Source organism: Phyllostomus discolor, chromosome 3 (genome assembly GCF_004126475.2).
Source record: "Phyllostomus discolor isolate MPI-MPIP mPhyDis1 chromosome 3, mPhyDis1.pri.v3, whole genome shotgun sequence".
NCBI lineage: Eukaryota > Metazoa > Chordata > Mammalia > Chiroptera > Phyllostomidae > Phyllostomus > Phyllostomus discolor.
In genome coordinates, this window is record NC_040905.2 from 33,927,286 (window position 1) to 33,951,308 (window position 24,023).

Consider the following 24,023-nt stretch of genomic DNA (forward strand, 5'->3'; position numbering starts at 1 on the left):
TTTCCTGATCAAATTTCCCATGGCTGTGAAAGGTTAACATTTGTTCAGCCATTCAGTGTTTGCCAGACTCAGATCTGTCACCTCCACAAGCCTCCCCAGACCTGGAAGCTTCCCCACGTCTTAGTGACTCAAATGTGAACATCCCGCAGTGTCCGGGCTGGGGTGGGGTCTCATTAGGGTGACTCTGAGCTGTGTGGTTCGTACAACCCGCCACCCCTTGTCAAAACTATCCTCCTGTCTCTGGGGAGGGGTGAGAGGTTGGGGAGGGTCTCTGTCACTGGGCGGGAAGGCAGGACTCCTGGTTCTTTCTGGGGCCACGAGGCTGTAGGCTGGTCCCCGGGCCTATCCAGGCTCACCTTCTGCCCTCTGGCTTGGAGGGCACAGAGGTCTCAGAGCTCAGACACTGAGGGACCAGGCCGGTGTGAGGAGACCACAGATTGTGCCACGCAGGAAAATGGTGGCTCCACTTTCTTCCCCTTCCTAGGAGACCCACCAGGTGCATGATTAATAGGGAATTGATTTTAGGTTTTTTTGTTCATGGTCGGGCCTAGAGAAACCTAAGAAACCAAACAGAAACTATGACCCAGTCTGGGGTCAAAGAGACCAAGTCAGCATGTGAGTACTGTTGCTGCCCACTGACTGCTGCCCACTGACTGCTGCCCACTGCCCGAGTGGAAGAAAGCTCCAGGAGTACCACTGGGTGCCCATTGAGGATGCACCTGTGCCTTCGATGCTTCCCAGGCCTGCCTGACAGGAGCGATGGGGCCCATTCTCTCCTTTGTACATTATGTATCGTCCTGCTCCTTCCAAACCCTTCCACTGGATCCCAGCGCAGCCCTCTGTGCCAGAGTCAGGTCTCACGTGAGAAAATGACAAACCAGAAGGACCCTTTCCCCAGGAGGTACATAGTGCACCAGAGCCCCTTGGAGGTACTGTACTCCCAGAGTCTCTTCGCTCTGACCCTCCCTGTGGTGCTCCGCGCGGCTAGAGTAGGGAGGCTGCTAAGTGCAGCTGCGCGGTAGGGATACCGCTGCTCTCTTTGGCACGTGATGCTAACGCCCAGACTCCCCACCCTGGGAGGGAGGGAAGGTAAAGGCGCAGGCACCTATCGCCCGCGACCCCGCCCCGACCCCGCCCCTTCGACCTGGCCAGGTCCCGCCCCTCCTTCCCGCAGGCCCCGCCCCTTCCTTCTCATAGACCGCCCTCCCCTGGGACCCCTCTTCGCTGTGCGTGTGGTAGCATCCGGTCAACGTAGGAGCCCAGCCCATCCCCTGCGATGCCGCGTGCACCCCGGTGCCGCGCCGTGCGCGCTCTGCTGCGTAGCTGCTACCGCGAGGTGCTGCCTCTGGGCACCTTTGTGCGGCGCCTGGGTCCTGAGGGTCGGCGCCTCATGCAGCGTGGGGACCCAACGGCCTTTCGCGCGCTGGTGGCCCAGTGCCTGGTGTGTGTGCCCTGGGACGCGCAGCCGCCCCCCGCCACCCCGGATTTCCGCCAGGTGAGCGTCCCGGGGACCCCGGTCAGGCCTGCTGGGTGGAATGAGGGCCATAGTTCGGAATAAGGCCAGATGCCGCTGCGCTTGGGCTCTCAGCAACTTGTAACCTTTCCCCTGCAGGTGTCTTGCCTGAAGGAGCTGGTGGCCCGGGTAGTGCAGAGACTCTGCGAGCGTGGTGCGAGGAACGTGCTGGCCTTCGGCTTTGCGCTGCTGGACGGGGCCCACAGCGGTCCCCCCATGGTCTTCACGACCAATGTGTGCAGCTACCTGCCCAATACAGTGACCGAGACGCTGCGAGGCAGTGGTGCGTGGGGGCTGCTGCTGCGCCGCGTGGGTGATGACGTGCTCACCTACCTGCTGGGACGCTGCGCGCTCTACTTGCTGGTGGCCCCGAGCTGTGCCTACCAGGTTTGCGGGCCACCACTCTACGACCTCTGCACCACAAGACACAAAAACGGGAGCCTCATGGGCCTCGGACCCACGCTCCAGGCCTGGAATGGCGGCAGCAGGGAGGCCGGTGTATTCCCGGGCTGCCGCTCCAGGCGGCAGCGGAGCCACGTGGGGGAAAGCCCACCACAGGCCAAGAGGCCCAGGTGCGACCCGATCCCAGAGCTGGTCTGGGGGCCGAGTACCAGAGACTTCTACTCAGTGACACACACCAGAGCCGCTGTGGAAGCCACGTCTGGAAAGGGCGAGCCGCTCAGGACCCGGCGTCCCTTACCACTGCTGGGCCGTGAACGCGAGGCCAGCTGCCCATCTTCTCTGCCGTCAAGTCCCCAGTCCTCTTCCAGTCCCGGAGTGGTCGCTGAGACCAAGCAGTTTCTCTACCGCTCTGGTAGCAAGGAACGGCTGCGCTCCTCCTTCCTGCTCAACTCCCTGCAGCCCAGTCTGACCGGGGCCCGGAGACTCGTGGAAACCATCTTTCTGGACTTGAAGGCCCTGCAGCCTGGAGCTTTGCGCAGGACGCGCCGCCTGCCTGCGCGTTACTGGCGGATGAGGCCTCTGTTCCGGGATCTGCTTAGGAACCATGCGCGGTGTCCCTATGGCACGCTACTGAGGAAGCACTGCCCACTGCCGGACACGGCCACCGCGGAGGCAGTGGGGGCCAGCGACAAGGGGTGTGAGGGGGTGGGTATCTGCGCCCCGAAGGACACTGGCGCGCAGCGCCTGGGCCAGCTGCTTCACCAGCACAGCAGCCCGGGGCACGTGTACGAGCTCCTGCGGGCCTGTCTTCACCGGCTGGTGCCACCCAGGCTCTGGGGTTCCAGGCGCAATGAGTGCCGCTTCTTGAAGAATGTGAAGAAGTTCATCTTTCTGGGGAAGTACGCCAAACTCTCACATCAGGAGCTGACCTGGAAGATGAAAGTGCAGGACTGCACCTGGCTGTGCAGAAGCCCAGGTGAGCAAGTGCGTGTCACGGCCCGCAGGCCCAGGCCGGGCAGTGAGCAGATGGGTCACCTGGAGCAGGGCTGTGGCAACAGGATGGTAGCATCTGGAAGCTCTCATGGGTGTTCCTGAACCTTATTCAAAATCCCTTTTTTGACGCCCATGGTTATCACCATGAAATAGTGCCCCGCTGATAGAAACAGAGGTTGGCACTAGAACCCACTTTGCTGGGGGATGAGCGATAAGACTCCAACTTCCCAGATGCAAAATACAGATCCAAACTTAAGGTTTAATCGTGCAGCTGCTGTGCCAGGGCAGTGCAGCTGAATGAGGGAAAAGACTGTCTCCTGCCCAAAGAGCCCTAGCCCCGTCTCTAGGAAGGAGAGGGTCACCAGGGAGCAGAGGGAGGAGCAAGACGCTCCCCTGGGCCAGGGAAGCGGAGGGATGCTGTGGGGGCTTGCAGGGCGGCTTCTGCCAAGCTAGCCTGTGGTGTCCCTCCCTCTAGGCCCTTTGGTTTTCTGGGCTTGATGGTGAGGTTCCTCCGGTCCTACCCCCAGCCTCCTCTTCCGCACATCAGCACCAGGAGTGCACAGGACCAGCCACCCTCCCTGCTCCCCGTGGTGGAGGAGCCGCAGTGAGAACAGACCTAAGTTTTGCTCTTGACCTCCCCCAACTCCTACGACATTTAGGACTTTTAGAAGAAAAATGGTTCAGAGCCTTGTGTTGCAGCCAGACTTGCCCACCCTGATGCATGGTGCAGCCTCCTGGGGCGGGGGCCTTAAAAACGCCCGTCCCCATCCCCAAAGATCCCAGTTGCAACAGTGTCGGACAATGGAGCACACCTTCTCAGTCTCCCAAGTGACCCCAGGGTCAGGTGATTGGACAGCAAGGTGACCTTCCAGCAACTTGTTTTTGTTTTATTTCATTTCAACTGTGGAAAACATACCATGAGATCTACCTTACCCGCTATTTGCATGAATAGGACAACATTGCTGAGCGTAAGCGGGGCTGCCCAGCAGACCTCTAGAGCTCTTTATACTGCGTGACTCACGCACCCACGGACCAGGAGGGCAGGGCAGGCAACCCTGCAATGAACCAGGCTCAGTTAAGTTAGCTGTCACACAACTCATTTTACTCGGGGCTCCAGCTTGCCTTGTGAGAGTTTGACTTCTGTGGCTGTTCCCCAATTTCCAACGAGGCCCAACCCCAAGATGGTGTTTCCCCAGGCTACTGGGGCCTCCATGGTGTCCTGGCTCACTCCCCAAGCGTTAGCTTCTTTCTGTGGCTGGGCCACGCCAGTTGCCCCCTGGTTGAATAATCAATGCAGGGACAGCCTTGCCTCTGAGTCACCTCTTCTGATCACAGCTGTCTGTGGTCACCCCTTCTACCCTCTCCTGCTGGGACGCCCCTTCTGTCTAGCCAGCCTTGGCTATTGTCCCACCTGCCACACTGCCTACTGACTCCCATCGGCACCCTGGCCACCAGCCCCAGAGGCCAGACTGCCAGGCTGACCACATCTGCTCCAGAGGCATCTCCAGACAGATTCCTGGTAGAGGTGCAGGAGCTGCCGCGGCTCCTTGCTTACATACTCGCTGCCCCTCCCTGGGCTGTCTGTCTGTGGGCTGGTGGCAACCCGTCCCCTAACCTGGGTGTACACTGCTGCTGGCTTAGGTCATGCTCCGCCTTGGACTCACATCCAACCACAGGATCACTTTTCCTGAACTGCCCTCCGAGTGTGTCCCTCCTGCCAAGTCCTTTACCTTCAGGGTGGAGCCTGGGTGGAGCTTTCCCTGGGGCTTTGTCCTGAGCTCCACCAGTTCCCCTGATGGTTGTGCCCTTCTGCTCTCGGGCGTGTCCTGTCCGCCTCTGACCTCTCAGGTGGGTGTCCGCCTGTGCATTTCTGGTGGTCCTGCTCCGCCACACCTTGTTCTGATGGGCTGCCCACGTTTGCATATCAACTGCGTTGAAGCGTTCTGTAGTTTCTTCTGTCATTTCTTTGATCAGTGAGTTATTTAGACATGTATTTTAGATTTCCCAAATGAATGATTATTTTAAGTTGTCTTTTTATTACTGATTTCCAGCTTAGGTTGTAGTGGTCTGAGTGTCCCCAGGTGTTGGGGACTGGCCCGGGTTGGTGGCTGTGTGTACTGTATCAGACTCGTTACACGCTACGAGAATCACGTGGGTGTGTACTGTATCAGACTCGTTACACACTACGAGAATCACGTGGGTCCTTCCGAGTGCCGAGCGGGCTTGTGTGTCTCACGGGGCGCTGCGTCCAGCTCCTCCCATTCTGACGATGTGTTCGTGGTGCTACTGGGTGCGTGCGGGTGTGAGAGGGCCCCCACTTCTTACTGCTTTAAAGTCTGTTCTCACAGGTTTGAGAACAGCTGCGCCGGCTTCCTTCTGGTCAGTGTTTCCCTCTCGTGCCATTTGTCATCCCTTGATTTTTATGTTCAGCCTTTTCATGTTTTCATGGTTTAGATGTATCTTTTTAATAGCATATCACTGACATTTTAAGTTTATTTTTGATCCACTGTGACACTTTGCCACTTTCCCAGAGAATTGGATTTGTTTTCATTTTTCTTATATTCCCTGTTCTCCTTCCTTAGTGGTTTCCCTTCTCCTGAGCAACACAAGGGCCTTCGCTTGTTTTAATCTGGTCACTACCCCAACCTGCACGCTGATCCCCTGGTTAGGTTTCAAATTAGACACTGTTACTGTTCTCCACAGTTAATCTGTATGTAGCTTTACCCTCTCTCCATTGTTCCCCAACCTGTCCGCTGTCCCAGGCCTGCCTCTGGGTCCCTTTTCTCTCCTCTACATATTACCGTTCGTGCCCTGGCTCTGGTGGCAGCCCAGTGACACCCACGGCTCCCTTCCCATGGCGTTTCACAGGATAAAATGCGCGCAGAGGAGGACGGCAGTCTTGGGGCGCGTTCAGCGTCCCGCAGCATGTGGCATCCCTGAGCTGACGTGTGACTGCCCCCACTCACCGGGCTGCCCAGCCCGAAGAACCCCGGGTGATTCTGGATCTTGCTGCGCAGTGAGGAGGCCCGACACCGTGTCCCTGCGTCCTCCGTTCTGCTCGTTCACCAGGACACGTGGTGACACTCCTCATCATCACTGCCCAGCAGAAACGGAACATGCGCCATGTGTATAATTTAAAATGTCCTTGTGGCCACGTTAAAAAAAGTGAAAGGCAAAAGTAAAACCAGTTTAACAAGGCGTTTCATTGAAGCCCAGCATGTCCCCAGTGTTGCCACTTCGACATAGAGTCAGTGAGTGACGCACCACTGCTGAGGTGCTCCGCATTCGTCCTCTGCCCAAGCCTGCGGGATCCATCGGGTGGGGCGCGCCTGCCACACGTCTGGCCCAGACTCGCCGTCTCAGGCTGCCCGTGGCTGCCGTGGCGGGCCACGCAGGCGGGCTGAGCCCGTGCCTCTCGTTCCAGGGGGTCGCTGTGTCCCGGCCACAGAACACCGTCTGAGAGAAGCGATCTTGGCCAAGTTTCTGTGCTGGTTGATGGGCACATACGTGGTTGAGCTGCTGAAGTCCTTTTTTTATGTCACGGAGACCACATTTCAGAAGAACCAGCTCTTCTTCTTCCGGAAGAGTGTCTGGAGCCAACTGCAAAGTATTGGGATCAGGTATCCCAGAGAGTGGCGAGACCTGTTTTTCCCATCTGCAGGCACAGTGCTGTTTCCTGCTCTGGGTTCCCCACGCCCCCTTCCCCCACCCCGGGCCCCTCGCCCAGCTACTCCAGGGGCCATCCTGGCCCCTAGGGTTTCTGTGCTGGCAGGGACTCCCAGAACTCCTTTTTCCTTACCTGTGACACTGGGGGCTTGAGCTAGGGTGATCGCTAGGTTCTCAAAACTGGGAACCATCGTGCAAGAAAGCCACTTACCCCTGTAAGGGGTGTGTGGTCAGATTCTATTTTAATTTGCACAGAATGATTGGGACTTGTGTCACAAGGTAATGAAACCCACCTTTTTAACAACTCACCGTGGGAAGATTCTGGGGACGGAGAGGTCTTGCTATGAGGCAGGACCCTGAGGCGGAATCTTCCAGGAGATTGGTCTGCCTCTGAGTGGATTTGCCTCCAGAGTGGAAGAGCTACTCAGCAGCTCTTTTGAGTACATGATGCAGGACAGTGGCAGACGTAAGCTGGGTAGGGATCCGTCAGGGCTGGGGGCATGACGGCCTGACACCCAAGCCCTCCTCCTCTCTGTGGGTGGGCCTGGCCAAGGTGCCTTGTGTCCTCAGAGGGCTTAGGAAGGACCCTGAAGTGGCCAGCTCAGGGCTGCCGTGCTTCATGCACATTTGGCATCAGGGTGGGTCAAACCCTACCCTGAGCCACACATCTCCGAAGGGAGGCAGTGACTCCTGAACCAGGGGCCCAGTCCCAGTCCTCCAGCGCCTGAGAGAGGGTCTGGAAGCCGTTGTCATGGGTCTGAGTTGAGGCACAGTGTGTCCTGTTTAATAATTTTAAAAATCCATGACCTGTGATCCAAAGTGGTCATTTAGACCCTCACTGTGGGGACCATCACCCTGCCTGTTGGGTGTTCAGGTCTCGTGATGGGCTGCACTCGCCAACCTTCCTCCACTGCTGGGGCCACAGCCCAGGGAGCTTTCTCAGCCTTGGACCCTTCCTGTGGGTGGTCTCTGGGAAAAGACCAGCAGGGAGTGGGGAGGTGCCCAGGGAGATACTTCTGACCCTTGTGGGGTTGCATGAAGTAACTCCCCTGCACCTTCCACGTGGCAAAATGTACGGTCCTTCCTCCAGTGGTTCCGTCCGGTCCCAGCCTGCAGTACCCTGGGCTCAGTACCAGAGGGAACCAGTGTCCTGGGCCCCTGCCACAGAGGGCGCTCCAACAGCATCTGGTCAGCGTGTTGGGGCAGCCCCATAGGCACGGGCACCTCCACAAGTCGACCCACCTGTGCTCTCCTGTGGCCGCCGAGCAATGTCCCAGGAGGTTCTCTGTTTCAGACAGCACTTCGATAGGGTGCAGCTGCGCGAACTGTCAGCAGCCGAGGTCAAGAGACATCAGGACGCCAGACCCGCTCTGCTGATGTCCAGGCTCCGCTTCCTCCCCAAGCCCAGCGGCCTGCGGCCAATTGTGAACATGGACTACATTGTGGGGGCCAGAGCATTCCGCAGGGACAAGAAGGTGACTGCCTTTGTCTCGTTTTTTAAACCAACTGCATTTAAACCCCAGGCTTGGTGTTCGGGCAGACAGTCCGGCATGCTGTTGGGTCTGGAGGAGGAGGAGCTCGCAGGAAGGCCGGCCCTAGAAGCTGCTGAACAGGCTCCGAGCACCCACAAGGTTCTCATGAGATGGACCCGTGGCACGAGGGACCGACATGGTGCCCCTGGTCCTGCCATAGTGCCAGGGATGCGTGCTCCCCAAGATGCAGGGACAGAAAGAACTAGGCCAGTCAGCCTCCCCTCCAGGTTCCCAGACCCTCCTGTAGGACCCCACCCTGTGGTTAGCACCCCCTTCCTCCTGTGCTGTGTCTGCATCACCAGCAGCTCCGATCCCCTCCGAGTACCTCCCTGGAGCATTTGGGAGTGATTGTGCCTTTAACGGTATCCCCCAAAAAGAAAGAGAAGCCGTCTATGTGGATTAGGTTTGTCACCTAGTCTGGTTTGGTCTGTGAGTGAAGACGAATTCCCCATCTGTGTGGGTGAGTCCCCAGGAGGAAGCACACCTTTCCGTCGCGGTGGGGTGGCGCCAGGTGGGAGGCACGGTCCTGCGGGCAGTAGCTACTCAGCAGTATTCCGTACTGTGCTTCTGGACTGCAGGCTGGGTCTCTGGGGATGATGCCCCAGGGCCTTGTGGTGGGCATGGGTGAATCGATCATTTTGCCCTTCCAACATCTGAAGGAAGCTGGGGCGTAGGGGTGCTGAAGCAGAGCTTCCCTGTGTCCCTGGGCCCCATAGGTGGGATGGGGGCAGTGGGGCCCCAGGTTCCCTTGGCAAGGGGCATCCTGTGATGATGCTGCCATCCTGACTGGCCCTGCAGGTGCAGCATCTGTCCTCGAAAGTCAAGACGTTGTTCAGCGTGCTCAACTACGAGCGGGCGCAGCACCCTGGCCTCCTGGGTGCCTCACTGCTGGGCATGGATGACATCTATAGGGCCTGGCGTGCCTTTGTGCTGCGCATGCGGGCCCAGGACCCAGTGCCCCAGCTGTACTTCGTCAAGGTGGGTGCCCCTCACCCCCAGTGAGCTCACTCAGCACCCTCAGGCTCACCCACTGGGAGGCTCCATACTTTGGGCTCCGGCCAGAGCGTTGGGTGTGGCCCCCTCCTCAGGGCCTGTGTCCGCCAGGGTGAGGCGCCTGTGTTGGAGCTGCAGACTTTCGGGAGCAGGGAGGGCAGGCGACCTCATCTCCGTTTGGGAGCACCTGGCTCCCAGGGCAGAAGTTCTGAGTCTTCCCTGCTGGCGTGGACTCGGCTGCTCCTCATCCCAACTCCACGGGGGCCCCTGCCCTTAGGGAGGATATGACACTGCCACCTGCTTGGGGTGTGGGGGATCTCCCTGAGAAAGAATACACCTGGCTCAGTCCACAAAGCCAGGGGCCCTAGTACCCTGGCCATCCGCCAGGGACCTCCTCCTCATCAGCCTGCACTCAGAGAGAGATGTGGGCCCCCTGGAGTGTCCCAGTCTGGGGGGTGGAGTGCCGCGGTCCAGCCACAGCTAGGTCCAGGGGTTCCTGAAAGGTGGGTAAGGCGTCAGCGATGGGAGACAGACGACAACACGCCTCAGAGGACAGTGATGCTCTGTTCCGTTTATTGCAAGTACAAGCAGATTTTTATACTTTCATTTTTAGCAATGATTGACATTTGCAATTAGATAAAGCAGAAAAAATTAATACAAAGGTAACCAGGAAAAGTACAAAAATTCCCATAGATTCAGTTATATTAAACAAAGATTATTTTAACCAGGAGAGCCATAAATCAGACAATTAGAAATAGCTGTACATACAGAGTTTAAATAGCTTATTATTTATTAAAGTTCTCAGAATTTGACATGGGGCAAAAGGATACGCTAAATTGAATAGAGGTTATAGGAAATTTATTATAAGGCCTTTGTAATGTCTAACTTACCTATTTACCTTTTCTGTCTAAAATAGTTCTCTATGTACCATGGACTCTGACTCCCTGGTAACTGTTTCTACGTGCTTAATTTATAATAGTTAACCAGCTTTTCTTATTTCTTTGCCTGTCTAATTCTACTTGATATATATTCCTATTCAAGGTAAAGGCGGGGCTGTTACTCCAACAACTTTTAGACACTCGGGCTATTTCATTAGAGGGGATTTTATTCTTTGGTCAAGAAATTATTTTATACAACTTTATTGGAATTATACAAATCAATAAACCTGAGATACAGATATCTAACAATCCCACCACCTTTTAATCTCCAAAACAAACAGGTAAGGAGAGATAAACAGGAAATTCAGCTACAATAAACCCTTTTTATTCCTTAATTAATAAACACCAGGGAGGTCTGCTTCAAGCTAGCCTTTCCATGAAATTTAGGCTATTATAAGGCACTTGGGTTTCATCCTTATTGACCATTCTAATGCCACCCTCATTATATGCTCCTGTATAAGGCAATGGGAGATCTGGAACCCTCTGGAGACTATTAGCTTCTTTTGGGGGATACCATAATTTGTCAATAATTTAATATGCTACCCAGGGGGTATCCCTGGGCTGTGGGTAAGGGTCTATATAGTTTTTTTCTTGTTTTCTAGAAAGACTCTTTGTATCTATGGGTAAGGAACAGGCGTGGGAAAGTCCGCCAATAATTCAACCTGTTGTAACTAATTCATGAATTCTTTTATGGGAACAACCGGGGATAGTTTCTTACTCAGGTTTATAAACTCCTTGTTTAAAACAATTTGGGCATAATTCAATAGTCTAGGGAGAACTAGTTGTCCCTTCAGAATTTCCCTCAAAATCAATCATTGACTCTTTTCGAGCCTCTTTCTTCTCATGGCCTATTCATATAGGAATCAGGGTACAAGTAACACCATGATTAATATTAGCAAGGAAATTATTAAAAGCAATCCCCAGAAAAATTACCGCCCCCCCTTTGTATGCCACGCTCTCTTCTAGGAAGATGGATTCCTTGAATGCCCTCTTTGCATGTTCAGACCTTGTCAAAAAACATGGTTGGAAGAGGGCGTGGCAGTGGAGAGAGGGACCCAGAGCCACCCTGCAGTGCTCAGAGTCTGGGGGTTATGGGGGCATCTCAGCAAGAGCCCCACGGCGGGGCAAGTGTGTGTGGCGGAGGCAGGGGGCGGGGTCTGGGAAGGGTGTTCGGGGGCTTCCTGGCACCACCATGTCTGATCACCCCCAGATTTTCTAAGAACAGCCTGGGACCTCGACTTGGCAGGACAGTGCAGGTGGGACCCAGGATGTGGGGGGCCAAGGTAGGTATGTGAGCAGCCTGTGAACACACCTCCATCCACATAGGTGGATGTGATGGGTGCCTACGACGCCCTTCCTCAGAACAGGCTGGTGGAGGTGATCGCCAACGTGATCAAGCCCCAAGAACACACGTACTGCCTCCGCCAGTATGCCACAGTCCAGAGAACCACCCACGGGCACATCCGGAAGTCCTTCAAAAGACACGTAAGACCCACGGGTGTGTTCCCTGAGGAGGTGTGTCCGTGACATGGATGTGTCGCCCCTGCGGTCTGGCCGCCCCCTGGGGTGCTGAGTGGCACTTCCTGTGCTCCCGGTGCTGAGAGGCACCTCTGTCCTTGTCCTCCTCGCGCTCTGGTTCATGTCACATTCAGTCCTCTCTCCAAGCCTCTCCTGCCTGCTGTCCCTTCACAGGGCCCCTGGGTTTGTGTGAGGGGATGGCAGTGGGGCCATGCGTGTGTTTCTTTGGGTCCCCATGGCCACCCCCCCAGAGCCCAGGCCTGTCATGCGCAGTTGTTAGGAGCCTGTTGGAGAGTGAGGGCACCCAGCCCCTCACAGCTGTGCCATAGGAAGGCAAAAGGGTGCAGGAATTCCCCCAAAAATTTTTGAGAAAGGCACCCCTGAAAAACCCTGGGCAAGTCAGATGAGTGTAGACTGCAAATCCCGAGTGTACAGCACAGTGAAATTGTGCATCTGTGGACAGATGGTGCCACCACCTATGTCCAGGCATAGAGAGTCACCCCCACCCTGAGGCTCCCCCTTTGCCCCAAGTGCCTGCTGCTCTGACCTCCATCATGCGGACTTGCTAACCTGTCTCAAATTCCGTGGATGTGACTCAGACTGAACACCCTTCCCCCCTGGTTTCCGTTGCTCCCCAGCGAGTCCGAGAAGCAGCTGGCGCTATGAGTGTCACTGTCAGGTGTCATTTGGTGGGTTCGGGGTGCAGTTGCCAGGTCACAGGCATGCTTTGTTTAGTCTCAGACATCGCCAGAGGGATGTTCCTGAGCGGCTGTGCCAGAGTGGCTGTGAAGTGCTGGATCCCACTGCATGGCCACAGGCCAGGCCTGGGCTCCTGGGGGACAGCATGGGACACCAAAGTGGCACAGCACAGGAGGGCCGGACGTGCTCATGCTCGCACACTTGCAGGTGTCAGCACTCAGGTGTAGCCTGAACTTCCTGAGGGTGCGCACAGCACCTCATACCCGGCTCTCTTTGATGCCAGGTGTCCACCTTCAAGGACCTCCAGCCTTACATGAAACAGTTCGTGCAGCAACTGCAGAAGACAAGCTCGCTGAGGGACGCCGTGGTCATCGAGCAGGTCAGTGTGGGCAGACGCCCGGCACACTGCCGGGGGCAGGGCCGTGGGCGTGCTGAAGCCACCCTTCTCGGCCAGCAGAAGCTTGTTCTGCCTGCAGCCCTCTCGCTGAATTCTCTGCTGCTGTCCAGCTGCTTTGTTAAGGTTTGCTAGAGGCTTCTTCTCCTTCAGTTTTGATCTTGAGGCCGAAAGAAAACGTGTCCCTTCCTTTAGGAAGACACACTGGATTTGACCCATAGACCTACCTGGAATTGACCCATCAGGTGGGAAGCACATTTTTCTTGTGTGTGAGCAGAGGCTGTTGCTGAGTTTGTGGCTTTGTGCAGAACCAGTTTTAGGGTCGAGCTGATCCTCCAAGTATGGCTCTGAGACCTCCAGATGTCTTTCTTTTGGCCACCAGAGCCCTACCACGTGCCACAGTAACAGTGAGTGGCACAAGCCATCTGGGCCGGTGGCGGTGGGTCTGAGCCAGCCAGAGCCACAGATGACCACGCCATCCCCACTTGTCTGCTACCACCCACCCCTTCTGCCCCCGAGCATCTCCTGCTTGCGTGTCTGCTCGCTCACACACATCTCCCACTTACTTTTCCAGAGCTGCTCTCTGAACGAGGCCAGCAGCAGCCTGTTCGACTTCTTCCTGCACCTGGTACACAACCATGTCATAAGGATCGGGGGCAAGTGAGTCAGGGCTGCCTGCTGCCACTCGGTGAAAAGGGGTCCTGCCCCATCTGGACAGTCTGTGGGCTTCGTGGGTGGGTGTGGCAGATCTAGAGTCACCTCCCTCCCCAGGCAGGGTGGCGTGGGCTCTGTGTTCATTGTGGGTGTGCGCATGTGTATGTGGTCTGAGCGTTGTGTGTGTGTGTGTGTGTGTGTGTGTGTGGTCTGCACACACGTCTGAACACGTGCTCCACCCTTCCGCTCACATCTTCCCCCAGGTTTTACGTCCAGTGTCAGGGGATCCCCCAGGGCTCCATCCTGTCCACCCTGCTGTGCAGCTTGTGCTACGGAGACATGGAGAGCAGGGTGTTCCCCGGGCTGCAGCAGGACGGGTAACGGGGTCCCGGTCATTCGTCCCCTTGATCACCTTTGCCCCCTCTCATGCTCTGGTGCAGACAGGGGCTGCCTGTCCATCATGGGAGGTTTCCCCGGAGATAGTGAGCCGGCCTTGTATGTGGGCTGTGAGTGGTTCGCAGTGCACAGGGGAGTGCGGCATTTCCAGGGGACCCAGCCGGGTGGCTGTGTGGGCCTGACTGCTGAGTCCCACGGGTTACTTGTTCTTGTGCATATGAACTCCGGTATCTAACGCCCTTTCTTGGGCATCTTCCCCTGTCAGGGTGCTCCTGCGTTTGGTGGATGACTTCCTGCTGGTCACCCCTCACCTGACACAAGCGAAAGCCTTTCTCAGGTAAGGGCCTGCACACACGTGTGCCTCAACAGGTACTTCTGTGACCTCATGCAGCCCACCTTGCTCACCTAAGAATTAATTTTCATCTCATGCCCCATGTCCCAGCATCTCTGCTGAGGGCACATGGCACAGCCATGCTGTTCTGAGAACCTGCAGCAGAGCAGGAGCCTGGCACCAGGACACAGGTGTCCCCAGAGGGAGGGAGCGGGCGTGGGTCAGGTGTCTAGGCTGGGCTGAGTCCTTGGAGGTGCCTTGGAAGTTATGCACATGCGGTGTGCTGGACAGTGCAGGGAACGGTGACACCTTCTCTGGGGGGCTGTGCCCCTGAAGTGGGGGAGCAGGAGCCAGCCCTGCCTGCCTGTCTGCAGCTCCTAACATGGAGTCACTCTTCTCTGTGGCGGGCACTGGAAGAGAGAGAACGGAGAGACGGGGCTTGCTAAATGCACAGGATCACCTGGGGCATTGGTGTTAAAGTTCATTTTGTTCAAACTTAACGTCTGGCAGACAGGGTCTTTGCCTTAGGAGGGATGGCCCACAGAGTGCCATGCCTTCTTGGACCCTGGGAATCTGGGGCTTAATTTGTAGTGTGATTTTCCAAGGAAGGACAGTGACAAAGCCAAACTCCCAGAAGTGTCGGTGCCTGAGGGCCCGTTTGCTTGGGGCACAGGGCTGTCTTTGGAGAACCCCTCTGATGGTGTCCCATACCCCTGTCTACCCCGGGGATCCTTGGGGGTCGGAGGGTGTGCAGTGCTGCATAAAACCTGCTGGGCATGTGCTGGGCCCCCCTGCCACAGACGAGCCCCGCACAGGATAATGTGCAAATGTGAACTCGTCACAGTTAAGTCACATGACAGATCCAGGTCCTTAGGCACTGGCCAAATTCAAAGACATCAGTGGCCACATGTGGCCAGTGGCTGTGAGAAGGGACGGTACAGACAGAGTGGGGCCTTGTTCATGGAATATCTATGGGACACCACTGCTCTGAGGGTGTTGGGCGGGGAGCTGGCTCAGAGTGTGTGTACATTGGGTTCCCACCGGGAGCTGGACAGCTGGGGGCGTAGAGAGTTATTGCAAGGAGTCAGCGCATGCAACGGTGGGGGCCAGCAAGGTGAGTCTGAAATCCACAGGCTGCAGCAGGAAGGGCAGGAGTTCAGGCTGCCTTGGAAGGTAACCTTCAAAGATGGCTGAATGCAGGTGCTGGCCTCGTCATAACTCCCCGGCACACCTGGGGACTGCGGTCTCTGAGTGGTCCCAGTTGGCCATTGCAGAGAGGAAGTATGTCATCCATGGTCCCTGCGTGCCCTCCCACCTGGCCTTTCTCCGTTCTCAGCCGGGAACCTAAGCCCATTGCTCACCTGTCTTACCTACGAACAGGGTCATGCGGGGTCCACTTGGCCTTCAGGATTCAGCCCCATGTTTCCCTCCCCTGCTACCGGCCTCTGCCCTTCCTGGTGGCCGCCCTGTTCTCTGACCATTAACACCGGTCACCCAGAGCCTTTGGGAGCACCTGCGGGCCACCAGGGTTGGTGCGGCTGCCCTCAGTGCCAGCCCTTGCTCCCTCTGCCTCTCAGGGTTTTACATGCACCAAGCCAGGGCTTTGAGATCCTGAGTGGCTCCCTCTGCTCCCAATGTGGCCCCTCTGCTTTAGGACCCTGGTCAAGGGCGTGCCCGAGTATGGCTGCATGGCGAACTTGCGGAAGACGGTAGTGAACTTCCCTGTGGAAGGTGACGTCCTCGGTGGCGCAGCCCCCCTGCAGCTGCCAGCCCACTGCCTGTTCCCCTGGTGCGGCTTGCTGCTGGACACACGGACGCTGGAGGTGTTCTGCGACTACTCCAGGTAAGTGTGCCCGGCCAGGTGTACCGGGCTGATCCAGTCCCAATGCTGCTCCTGTGTGCAACAGATGGCTGTGGTCCCAAAAGGTCAGAGGCTGAGGTACCTTGTCCCCCTCAAGACAGGGCCAGAGTGTGTCCTTCTGTAGGGTTGAGGGGACTCGCCAGGTAAGCAGCTGTCTGGGGTGTTTCAGGTAAAAGGAAATTGTATGGCTGGCTCAGAGACCCCAGCATGTAGGGAAGCGGTATAGATCTGAACCCCAAAATTTCAGGTCCTGTTGGACATGGTCTTTTCACAGTGAGGGCACATACTTCACTGCCCATCAATGGCCAGACTGGACATGATGAGTTCACGGCCACCTTTGATTTGCCAGGACGCAGGACTGTGGCATGCAGGGCCTGCTCTGGACACAATACTCTGGGTCCCTGTATGGTTAGCTCAGGCCGCCATAAAAAATACCTCTGATAGGATGGCTTAAACCACAGACATTCTCTCCCAGTCCCGGGGGCCAGAAGTCTGAGGTGCAGGTCTGGACAGAGCCGGTCTGTCCCGAGACCTCTCCTTGACGTGTAGACGGCCGTCTTCCCCACGTCCTCACGTGGCCATCCTTCTGCATTCAAGCGTCTCTGGTGTCTCTCTCTTCTGAGAAGGACACCGGTCACCTTGGACTGGGGCCCACTGTAATGCTCTAAAAAACTCAGTTACCTTCTTAAAAGCCCGGTCCCCCCCACAGTCACACAGAGAGGGCTTTAACATGTGAATGTGGGGGACACAGTTCAGACCTAACAGCCTGTCTCTCCCAAACCCGAGAGCTCGCACGCAGCCCAGCCTGAGGCCCAGCACAGACACGAACTGACTCAGGCGAACACAGATACGGGAATCTGCCCTTTTAGGAATAAAAGGTACAGGTTAGGAAACTGGTGGAAGCGGGCGTTCCCCTTCCTTGGGTTGGGAATGCCAGCTCTTCTGCTGGAGCGCCCTGGCGCTTGCTCCTGTTGCCAAGAGGCTCTTTGGGAATTGGCTTAGAAAGGGAAGAGGCAAATGCAGTGACTCTCTGTGCTCCATCCAGATGAGTCGGTCACCTGTCTGCTGCCTCACCAAGTGGGCCCACGTGCTTCCTGTCCTCAGCTTCCTGTCCTGTGCCCTGCCCTGCCCCCGCCCTTCAGCTTTGTCTGCTTGATTTCTCCTCATCCGGGGAATTCTGGTTGGATTTCCCGGGGTCCCTCACCCTCTGGGCCCAATTCTGCCAAACGGCACCGAGGCCCTGGTCTTCCCCACCACCCCCCCAGCGGCTCCCCTGTAGTCCGCCAAGCACTGGGGCTGGGTGTGGGCATGTTTGTGCGTTTCTTAGGGGTGGGCAGATGAGAACCACTGTTCTGGGAAGCAGTAACTTTGTATCCAAGTTCTTAAAGTGTTAAAACATTCTTCCAGTAATTTCAATTCTAGAGATCTATCTTAAGAAAAACATCAGAAACAGCATCAAAGATATGACCATTTTTAATGCTCGGGGTGGCATGGCTTGTTGCCACAGCAATGGGACAGCCTAAGGAAGTGGCTGCGATACTACACAACACCCAGAAGAAACCTTATTCTGCCATTAAAATTGTTTTCAAAGAGTATTTAGTAAAGGGAAGATAAATACATTTCAAGATAAGGCATCCAGGGTGTGGGCATGTGCCACCTCTGTCCATCTTCGCAGAGTTACGTGGAGGGGGACGCATGGCAGGAGTGCCCCGGGTGCCAGCGGCGGTGCGCAGGGCCCTGTCCATGCTCTGTCCCCATGTTTCCATGAAATGACCGAGCTGGGTCGGGCCAAGAGGATGCCGGGTGGGCGTCCCCTTCTGGACGGGGGTGTGGGCCATGTTTTACAGTGGGAGGTGGCCACACGTGTCATGGGACACGTCCTTTGTGTTGCAGTTACGCCCAGACCTCGATCAGAGCAAGTCTCACCTTCAGCCAGGGCTTCAAGGCCGGGAGGAGCATGCGTCGGAAGCTCTTTGCAGTGTTGAGGCTGAAATGCCACAGTCTGTTTCTGGATCTGCAGGTGAGCACGCGGCCAGCAGGCCTCAGAGCTCAGAAAGTCTGCTGCTCAGTCTACCTGTGGGAGTTGGTTTGTAGGTCCTGCTGTGTACGTGTGCAGATGTGTACATAAGCATGTGGGTGTGCAGCTGAGCATGCTTATGTGTGTAAATGCATAGCTGTGCATGCATATGGGTTTGTGTTTGCATACAAGCCAGTGTGTGTACATGTGGGAGTGTGCATAGGCACATGCAAATGTGCTGTCCATGTATATCGAGGGCCCCTTCCCGTAGCTTCCTCAGGCTTATCTTCCTCTACCCTGTGGCTCCTCTTCATAGGGTATGGGGGTCCAAGGCCTTGGCGGGCTCAGGCTTCAGAACCTCAGGGCCACAAGATGTCATCACAGCCACCCTGAGCACTGGCCTTCTCATCCCTTCCTGCCTGGTTCCCTTAGGTGGCCCCAGGAGAGTCCTGATTCCACCCCAGGCAGCGAGGGGCCACCAGTGAGGATGCGGTGGGATGTCAGTGGAGAGACAAGGGTCCTCTTTTTTACTCCATTTGTGCTGGCGATAAAGCAAAAGATAGAAATGTACATTTCAGTTGTATTTCCAACATTTCCTTTCCTTGTGGCTCCAGGTGAACAGCCTCCAGACGGTTTGCACAAACGTTTACAAGATATTCTTGCTGCAGGCCTACAGGTGGGCTCGTTGGCTGCGCCAGCATGGGGAGGGGACACGCAGGGCCACGCGCGGCCTGGGCCCTGCTTTCCTGTGGCCTGGGGGCAGCGCCCTCTCCCTGGTTCCCCAGGCCTTCATGTTGGAGCCTTTGGTTTATGAGAAAGCAATTTCAGCAGCGGAGGCTGTCTCTTCGTGCATGTCCATGGAGGTGCTGCTTTGTTGGAGGTCCTGTACCCCAGTCACCAGGTGGTGCTAGGAGGCCAGCGTGGCCTGAGGTATCCCTGAGTCCTGCTGCAAGGACCGGGTTGTAGGAGATGAGCCACAATGCGAGGAAGGCAGATGCCTTCCTGAGGAGGATCCCAGAGAGCAGACGGTCCAGGCAGGTACAGGTGACCATTTGTGGCCACACACTCCTCCAGTGCCCCCCAGAAAGGGGCTCTGGTATGTGGCTCCCAAACAGCTCAACCACCACTCCTGCCCCACTCATTAGTCCACGCTGAGGCCTGCCATGCTTCCAGAACATTCCCTGTCTCCAGGGGTTCCACGGTAACCTGCCAAGAACTGGGGCAGAACTGAGAACTGGTTGTGCCTGAGTGTTTGCTGGGAAAATGTTAATGGTCCTGCTGTTGGGCTGTGCTCACCCCTCAGGAAGATGGACACTAGCCCGGCTACCTGCCTGTCCAGCCTCAAGACACATGCCAGTCTTTGCTCAGTGGTTTCCAGGGAGACCTGCCGCCAGGCAGCTCAGGAAGCATGGGGTGGATGAGGGGTACACGGCCATCCCCTGGGTGCTGGGGAGCCGGGCATCTGTTTCGAGCCTCTGAGTTCATGGTACCCAGGGCTGTGCCCATGCTGTGAGACACAGTTGTCTCATAGGAATTGGATGGGGCTGTCGGAGGAAATGCCTGTTAAACGTCACCAAGAAACTCCATCAGCCCCAGAGGGCCTGTGCCCTGTGCTTTAGCCATGAGAGCCAGAGGGCCATGTGTACGCTTCTGCTGTTCCCTTGGCGGCTGGGAGGTGTGGGGCCCACACACTCCGTCCAGGGGCCCCAGCGCTCAGGTCGCCACCTGCTGCTTTTTGTGTGGTGCTTCTTCCTTCGCCTGCGTCTTATCCCCGTGCACGCGTGCTCTCGTGTGCAAGCTGCCGGACACCTTTGCAGATGTGCTCAGTGTCAACGGGAATGTGCCCACAGGCCATTCCCAGGTAACAGCAAGGTGGCTGTGATACCCGCTCACTTCTCGGGACCCTCAGGGGTGAGGAGCAGTCAGGTGATGCTTCCAAGTGAGCAGGGGACCAGCCCCTGACCAGCCCCAGGTCCCTGGAGGCCACATCACTGCGCCTGCTAAAGGCTCTGCTCTGGGCTTCAGCCCAGCCTCACCCTTGTGGCCCCAGCAGTAGACCCCTTTGGTCTGTGGGGCCCTGGCCCCACACACCTGCCTGTCAGGGAATGTTGTGGGGACCTGGGTGCAGGGCAGGCACCCTTGTGCAGCTCCACACTCCTCAGTCAGGGAGTGTGTAGTCCCAAAGTGACAGTGAGTGCAGAGCTGCTGGCTTCCCCACCATGGGCGTGAATGGCAGCTGCTTCCCAGTATAGCAGGTTAGGCACGTAGAAGGTCGGAGAGCCCCATGCCCTCCACAGCAGGAAGAGACACGTAAAGCTGACCATAATGGTCACGGCAGCCAGGGCTGAGGCGGATGAGGCCAGGGCGGTCTGCCTGGCCCACAGACCAGGATGCTCACCAGGCACCATCTGACTGGGACGTCCTGGGCTCAGCTCTTCTTGAACAACTGGGGGCTCCAGGCTGGGGTTGTTGGAAGGTGCAGCGTCGACTAGTGGAGGCCTCCCCCACTCTGCATTAAGCACCGTCCCTCCCTTGGTAGAGCGTCCTCCCAGAGCATGGTACGTACCCTTCCAGGCCAGTAGTGTGGCCCCAACCCCGTTTCCAGGTCTGTCTCCCCACTCCCATAAGCGAGAAAGATGCCCCACCTGCCAGCTGGCTAGATGGAGACATGCTCATTTCTTTGAGAAGGGACTTAAGTCATCAGCAAAATCAGAAGCACAGGGCACTTGGCGAGAGGGCTTGCCATGTGGTCACGTGCACAGGGGGTTACTTGTGTACTCGTACACGTACAGGCTGAGTGCACATGCACATATGCACACCTGTGCCTGTAGACACATGTGCCGCCCATGCACACCTTCAGCCAGGCACTGCCCTCTGACAAGCCTGATCTGCCCTCAGGTTTCACGCCTGTGTGCTCCAGCTCCCGTTTAATCAGCACGTTCAGAAGAACCCCTCGTTCTTCCTCCGCATCATCTCTGACACTGCGTCCCACTGCTATGCCCTTCTGAAAGCCAAGAACACAGGTGCGTGCAGGTGACCCAGGGCCGGGGTAGCCTGTGGTGCTGGCAGATGCTGGATGCTCAGCGCCTGGAGTGCCCAGGGCTGGAGCAGCTCTGATGCTAGTGTACCGGAGGTGCTAGCATATTGGAGGCGCTAGTGTACTGGAGATGGGAGACAGGGAGTCGGGCTCCTGCCACTTCTCCCCACAGTCTAACCTGCCGACCGCGAGCTTACCTCATCGCACCCACCCCTTGCCGTGAGGGCAGACATCCTTCATGACTGGAACGTGATGGGACATTTGGGGACTGGCTGAGGGGCCTTCTCCCAGGCGGGGCCTCCTCTCCGGGGTGCTCAGGGGTGGTTGTACAGATCCAGGCCGGTAGTCAGGAAGCGGGGAGGCTGGGCCCAGGCCCCCTGCCTGTCTCGGAGGGAGGGAAGTGAGGGACACCCACGCAGGCCCTCATCCTGTCTCCGCCCCCTACAACCTCGTCATGCACAGTCACAATCAGTTTGAGTCAGGCCATGCCCACTGGTCCTGAGGGGAACAGCCTTTACTTACTGTTAGTTCTCTTTTGAGGAAGCTTCTTTGGAGAAGTCGAAAGCATTTCAGTTGTCAGAATTCTGTGATCCTTAGGTTGGGGTGGCCCTTGAAATGAAGTCGCCTGTTGGTGTCCTGCCACTGGAGCCCCTGCTCCAGCACTCAGCCTGATGGGGACCCCAGGTGTCTGGACTGGATGGAGCCCAAGCGCTGGGGAGGGGCCTGTGGGAGCCTCAGCCTCTTCCTGTGTTGTCTCCCAGGGATGTCCCTGGGGACCAAGGGTGCTGCCGGCCCATTTCCTTCGGAAGCCACTAGGTGGCTGTGCCTGCACGCCTTCCTGCTGAAGCTGTCCCATCACAGTGCCACCTACAAGTGTCTTCTTGGAGCACTCCAGGCTGGTAAGCTTGGGCAAGTGTGGCCAGCCCCAAGGCACCCCTGGTGCAGGCGCAGGGACTGTCCTTGTCCTTGAGTGAACAATCATTGGTCTCTCCGTGTCTGAGTCACAGGAGCGCTGGGGACAGGAGTCCCCAGGTGGTGGGGAGCAGGTGACTCGAGGGTCGTGGCTCCCTTGCCTGGGGTCCTGGCCGGCCCACCTAGTCTCTCTGCCTCTGCACTCCTCACCTCCAAGGCTGACAATTCCTGAAGGAGCTGTCAGCCCTCCTCCCTCCCTCTCCTTTCCCTCTCCCTCCCTCCTCCAACTCCCTCTGGTCTACGTGCCCTTCTCCCACCCCTGGCCTACATCCTGGCTGCACACCCCGCCCCCTCACTGAGCTCTGACATCCTCACTGGCCCCGTCTGTTCCTCAGCCACAAGGGTGTGTGCCCCATGCCTGGAGCCTGACCAGCACACGGTAGGGGCTCAGCACACAGCCATCTCTTCCCGGCCCCTCAGCGGGCCCACAAAGCTAACCTGAAGCACGTTCTCGGGTTTCTTCTGGGAGGAAGTCTGATCTCGGGCATCTCCTTGCAGCCCAAGCGCAGCTGTGCCGGCAGCTCCCAAGGGCGACGCTGGCCACGCTGCAGGCCGCAGCTGATCCAGCCCTGACCACAGACTTCGAGGCCATCTTGGACTGATAGCCAGCCCTTCTCGCAGCCCAGAGTGGGTGCCAGGCCCTCAAGCCCCATCCCAGCTGGATCCACCCAAAGGGTCTGGCCCCTGTGCCCTGAGACCCCGAGACGTGCTGCTTGCTCTGCTGCTTCCTGGAGGGGTCTGCCCCAGGTCCTCAGGGGAGCAGAGCCTGCCCTGCCTCCACCCCCGCCCCCGGCTACCAGTTCCTAGTGACAGGTTCATCCTTCAGTTGCCTGCTGTCAGGAGGAGGCAGGTAGGAGAAACAGGCTGGGTCATTGGCATCTAGAGGTCTAAAGGACAGGGACCTTTGTCACCCTTCCTGCTGTGGGGACGCCCTGGTCTGGAGTGATGGCCTACAAGTGGTGGGTGTGTGTGGATTCCTTCCTGCTGATTTGCATAGAGTCCTAAATCCAGCTGTCCACACCCAATGGAGCGGCACCCACCTGTCTGATACCCCAGCTGCATCCAAAGTCCATGCCTTGCTCAGCTTGCCCGAGAGCAAAGGGCCTGGTCAGCTGTTTGAGGCCTGTCCCTACCAGCCACACCCGTGCTTCTGACCCCCCTGTCCCCACACCCTGCCCAGGCCTCCTGGAACCAAGTGTCCAGCGCCATTCACCCAGCTGCCACACCCACTTCCAGAGTCCCCTGCTTTCCCCCACTCAGCAGGCCACCCTCACGGCCCCTCCTGCACCACCTCTTGCTCCTACCCCATCACCCCAGTGATAGGGTGAGAGCTTCAGAGAGAAGAGCCTTTGTTTATTGTTTCCTTAGTTTTTAAATATTTATCTTAGGTTTGTATTAAAATGCATACTACACAAGTACTGTTACACATGATTATAAAAACATGAGTGTTGAATGTTGATGTGTATAGGTCTTTGGTTTTGTGGGGCTAGAGGGGGTTTCCTGGGATGGGGATGTGGTGGGAAGGAGGGAGGTAGATGGGAAGGGGCGCTCCCACGGGGCAGCTGCAGCAGGATGGTGGGCGGGAAGGCCGTAGCCCAGCACCCACCCGTGCTGACTACACCTGCTCAGCTCGGGTGACCTGGAGCTCATGAGGCAGCAGGTCACCAGCTGAGTTCTGGGTTCCCTGGGGCTTTAGCCACACATACATGGGGTGCTGTGGCCCCAAGTTTCCAGTTCAGCAGGTCCAGGGTGGAGCCTGGGAGTTTAACAAGTTCCTGATGCTGTTGGCTGGCAGGGTGGGGGTCCCCCACAGAACCATTGCTGGGGGGACCTGGAGATTTGGGGGCTGGACTTGGGCCTCTCCTACACAGTAGTCTGGGGAGCAGATAGCAGCTCTGTCAGTCTGCAGTCAATGTCAGCAGTTTGGAGGGGTATGGAGAATGAGGTTATGGGGGACACAGGTGGGACCACCCAGGAGAAGTGGCTGGGAGTCATGGAGGGGCTTATATGGGAGTATGCAGTCTGGGGCCTAGCTGATGGAGAGGAGGAGCTATTCTCTCAGTAGCTTCACCAGAGCCTCCACCCCAGCCTCCAGTGTCTGTGGGAG

General features: G+C 57.1%; 1 protein-coding gene across 5 annotated transcripts; it reads left to right on the forward strand.

The window, feature by feature from the left end:
- The first annotated feature begins 1,150 nt into the window (after positions 1 to 1,150).
- Positions 1,151 to 23,368, forward strand: TERT (telomerase reverse transcriptase). Of its 5 annotated transcripts, XM_028513216.2 has the most exons (16): positions 1,224 to 1,495; positions 1,613 to 2,891; positions 6,333 to 6,528; positions 7,869 to 8,049; positions 8,905 to 9,084; positions 11,364 to 11,522; positions 12,538 to 12,633; positions 13,223 to 13,308; positions 13,566 to 13,679; positions 13,964 to 14,035; positions 15,684 to 15,872; positions 17,784 to 17,910; positions 18,522 to 18,583; positions 20,806 to 20,930; positions 21,706 to 21,843; positions 22,415 to 23,368. In XM_028513216.2, the coding sequence occupies exons 1-16, from the start codon at positions 1,277 to 1,279 to the stop codon at positions 22,516 to 22,518; spliced, it is 3,327 nt and encodes a 1,108-aa protein (XP_028369017.1). In that variant the 5' UTR covers positions 1,224 to 1,276; the 3' UTR covers positions 22,519 to 23,368. The 5 variants fall into 5 exon arrangements, 3 of the variants coding, with proteins under 3 accessions (XP_035876188.1, XP_028369017.1, XP_035876187.1); XM_036020295.1 differs by lacking the exon at positions 8,905 to 9,084 and having other exon boundaries at positions 1,151 to 1,495; XR_003684612.2 differs by lacking the exon at positions 18,522 to 18,583 and having other exon boundaries at positions 1,258 to 1,495; positions 22,415 to 23,328.
- The last annotated feature ends 655 nt before the right edge of the window (positions 23,369 to 24,023 follow it).

Excerpts from the sequence above, each read along its gene's own strand:
- TERT (XM_028513216.2), top strand. The coding sequence starts at position 1,277 with ATGCCGCGTGCACCCCGGTGCCGCGCCGTGCGCGCTCTGCTGCGTAGC. Across the intron at positions 13,309-13,565 it reads GTCATAAGGATCGGGGGCAA|GTTTTACGTCCAGTGTCAGG; the intron begins GTGAGTCAGGGC and ends ATCTTCCCCCAG. Across the intron at positions 17,911-18,521 it reads GTCTGTTTCTGGATCTGCAG|GTGAACAGCCTCCAGACGGT; the intron begins GTGAGCACGCGG and ends TTGTGGCTCCAG.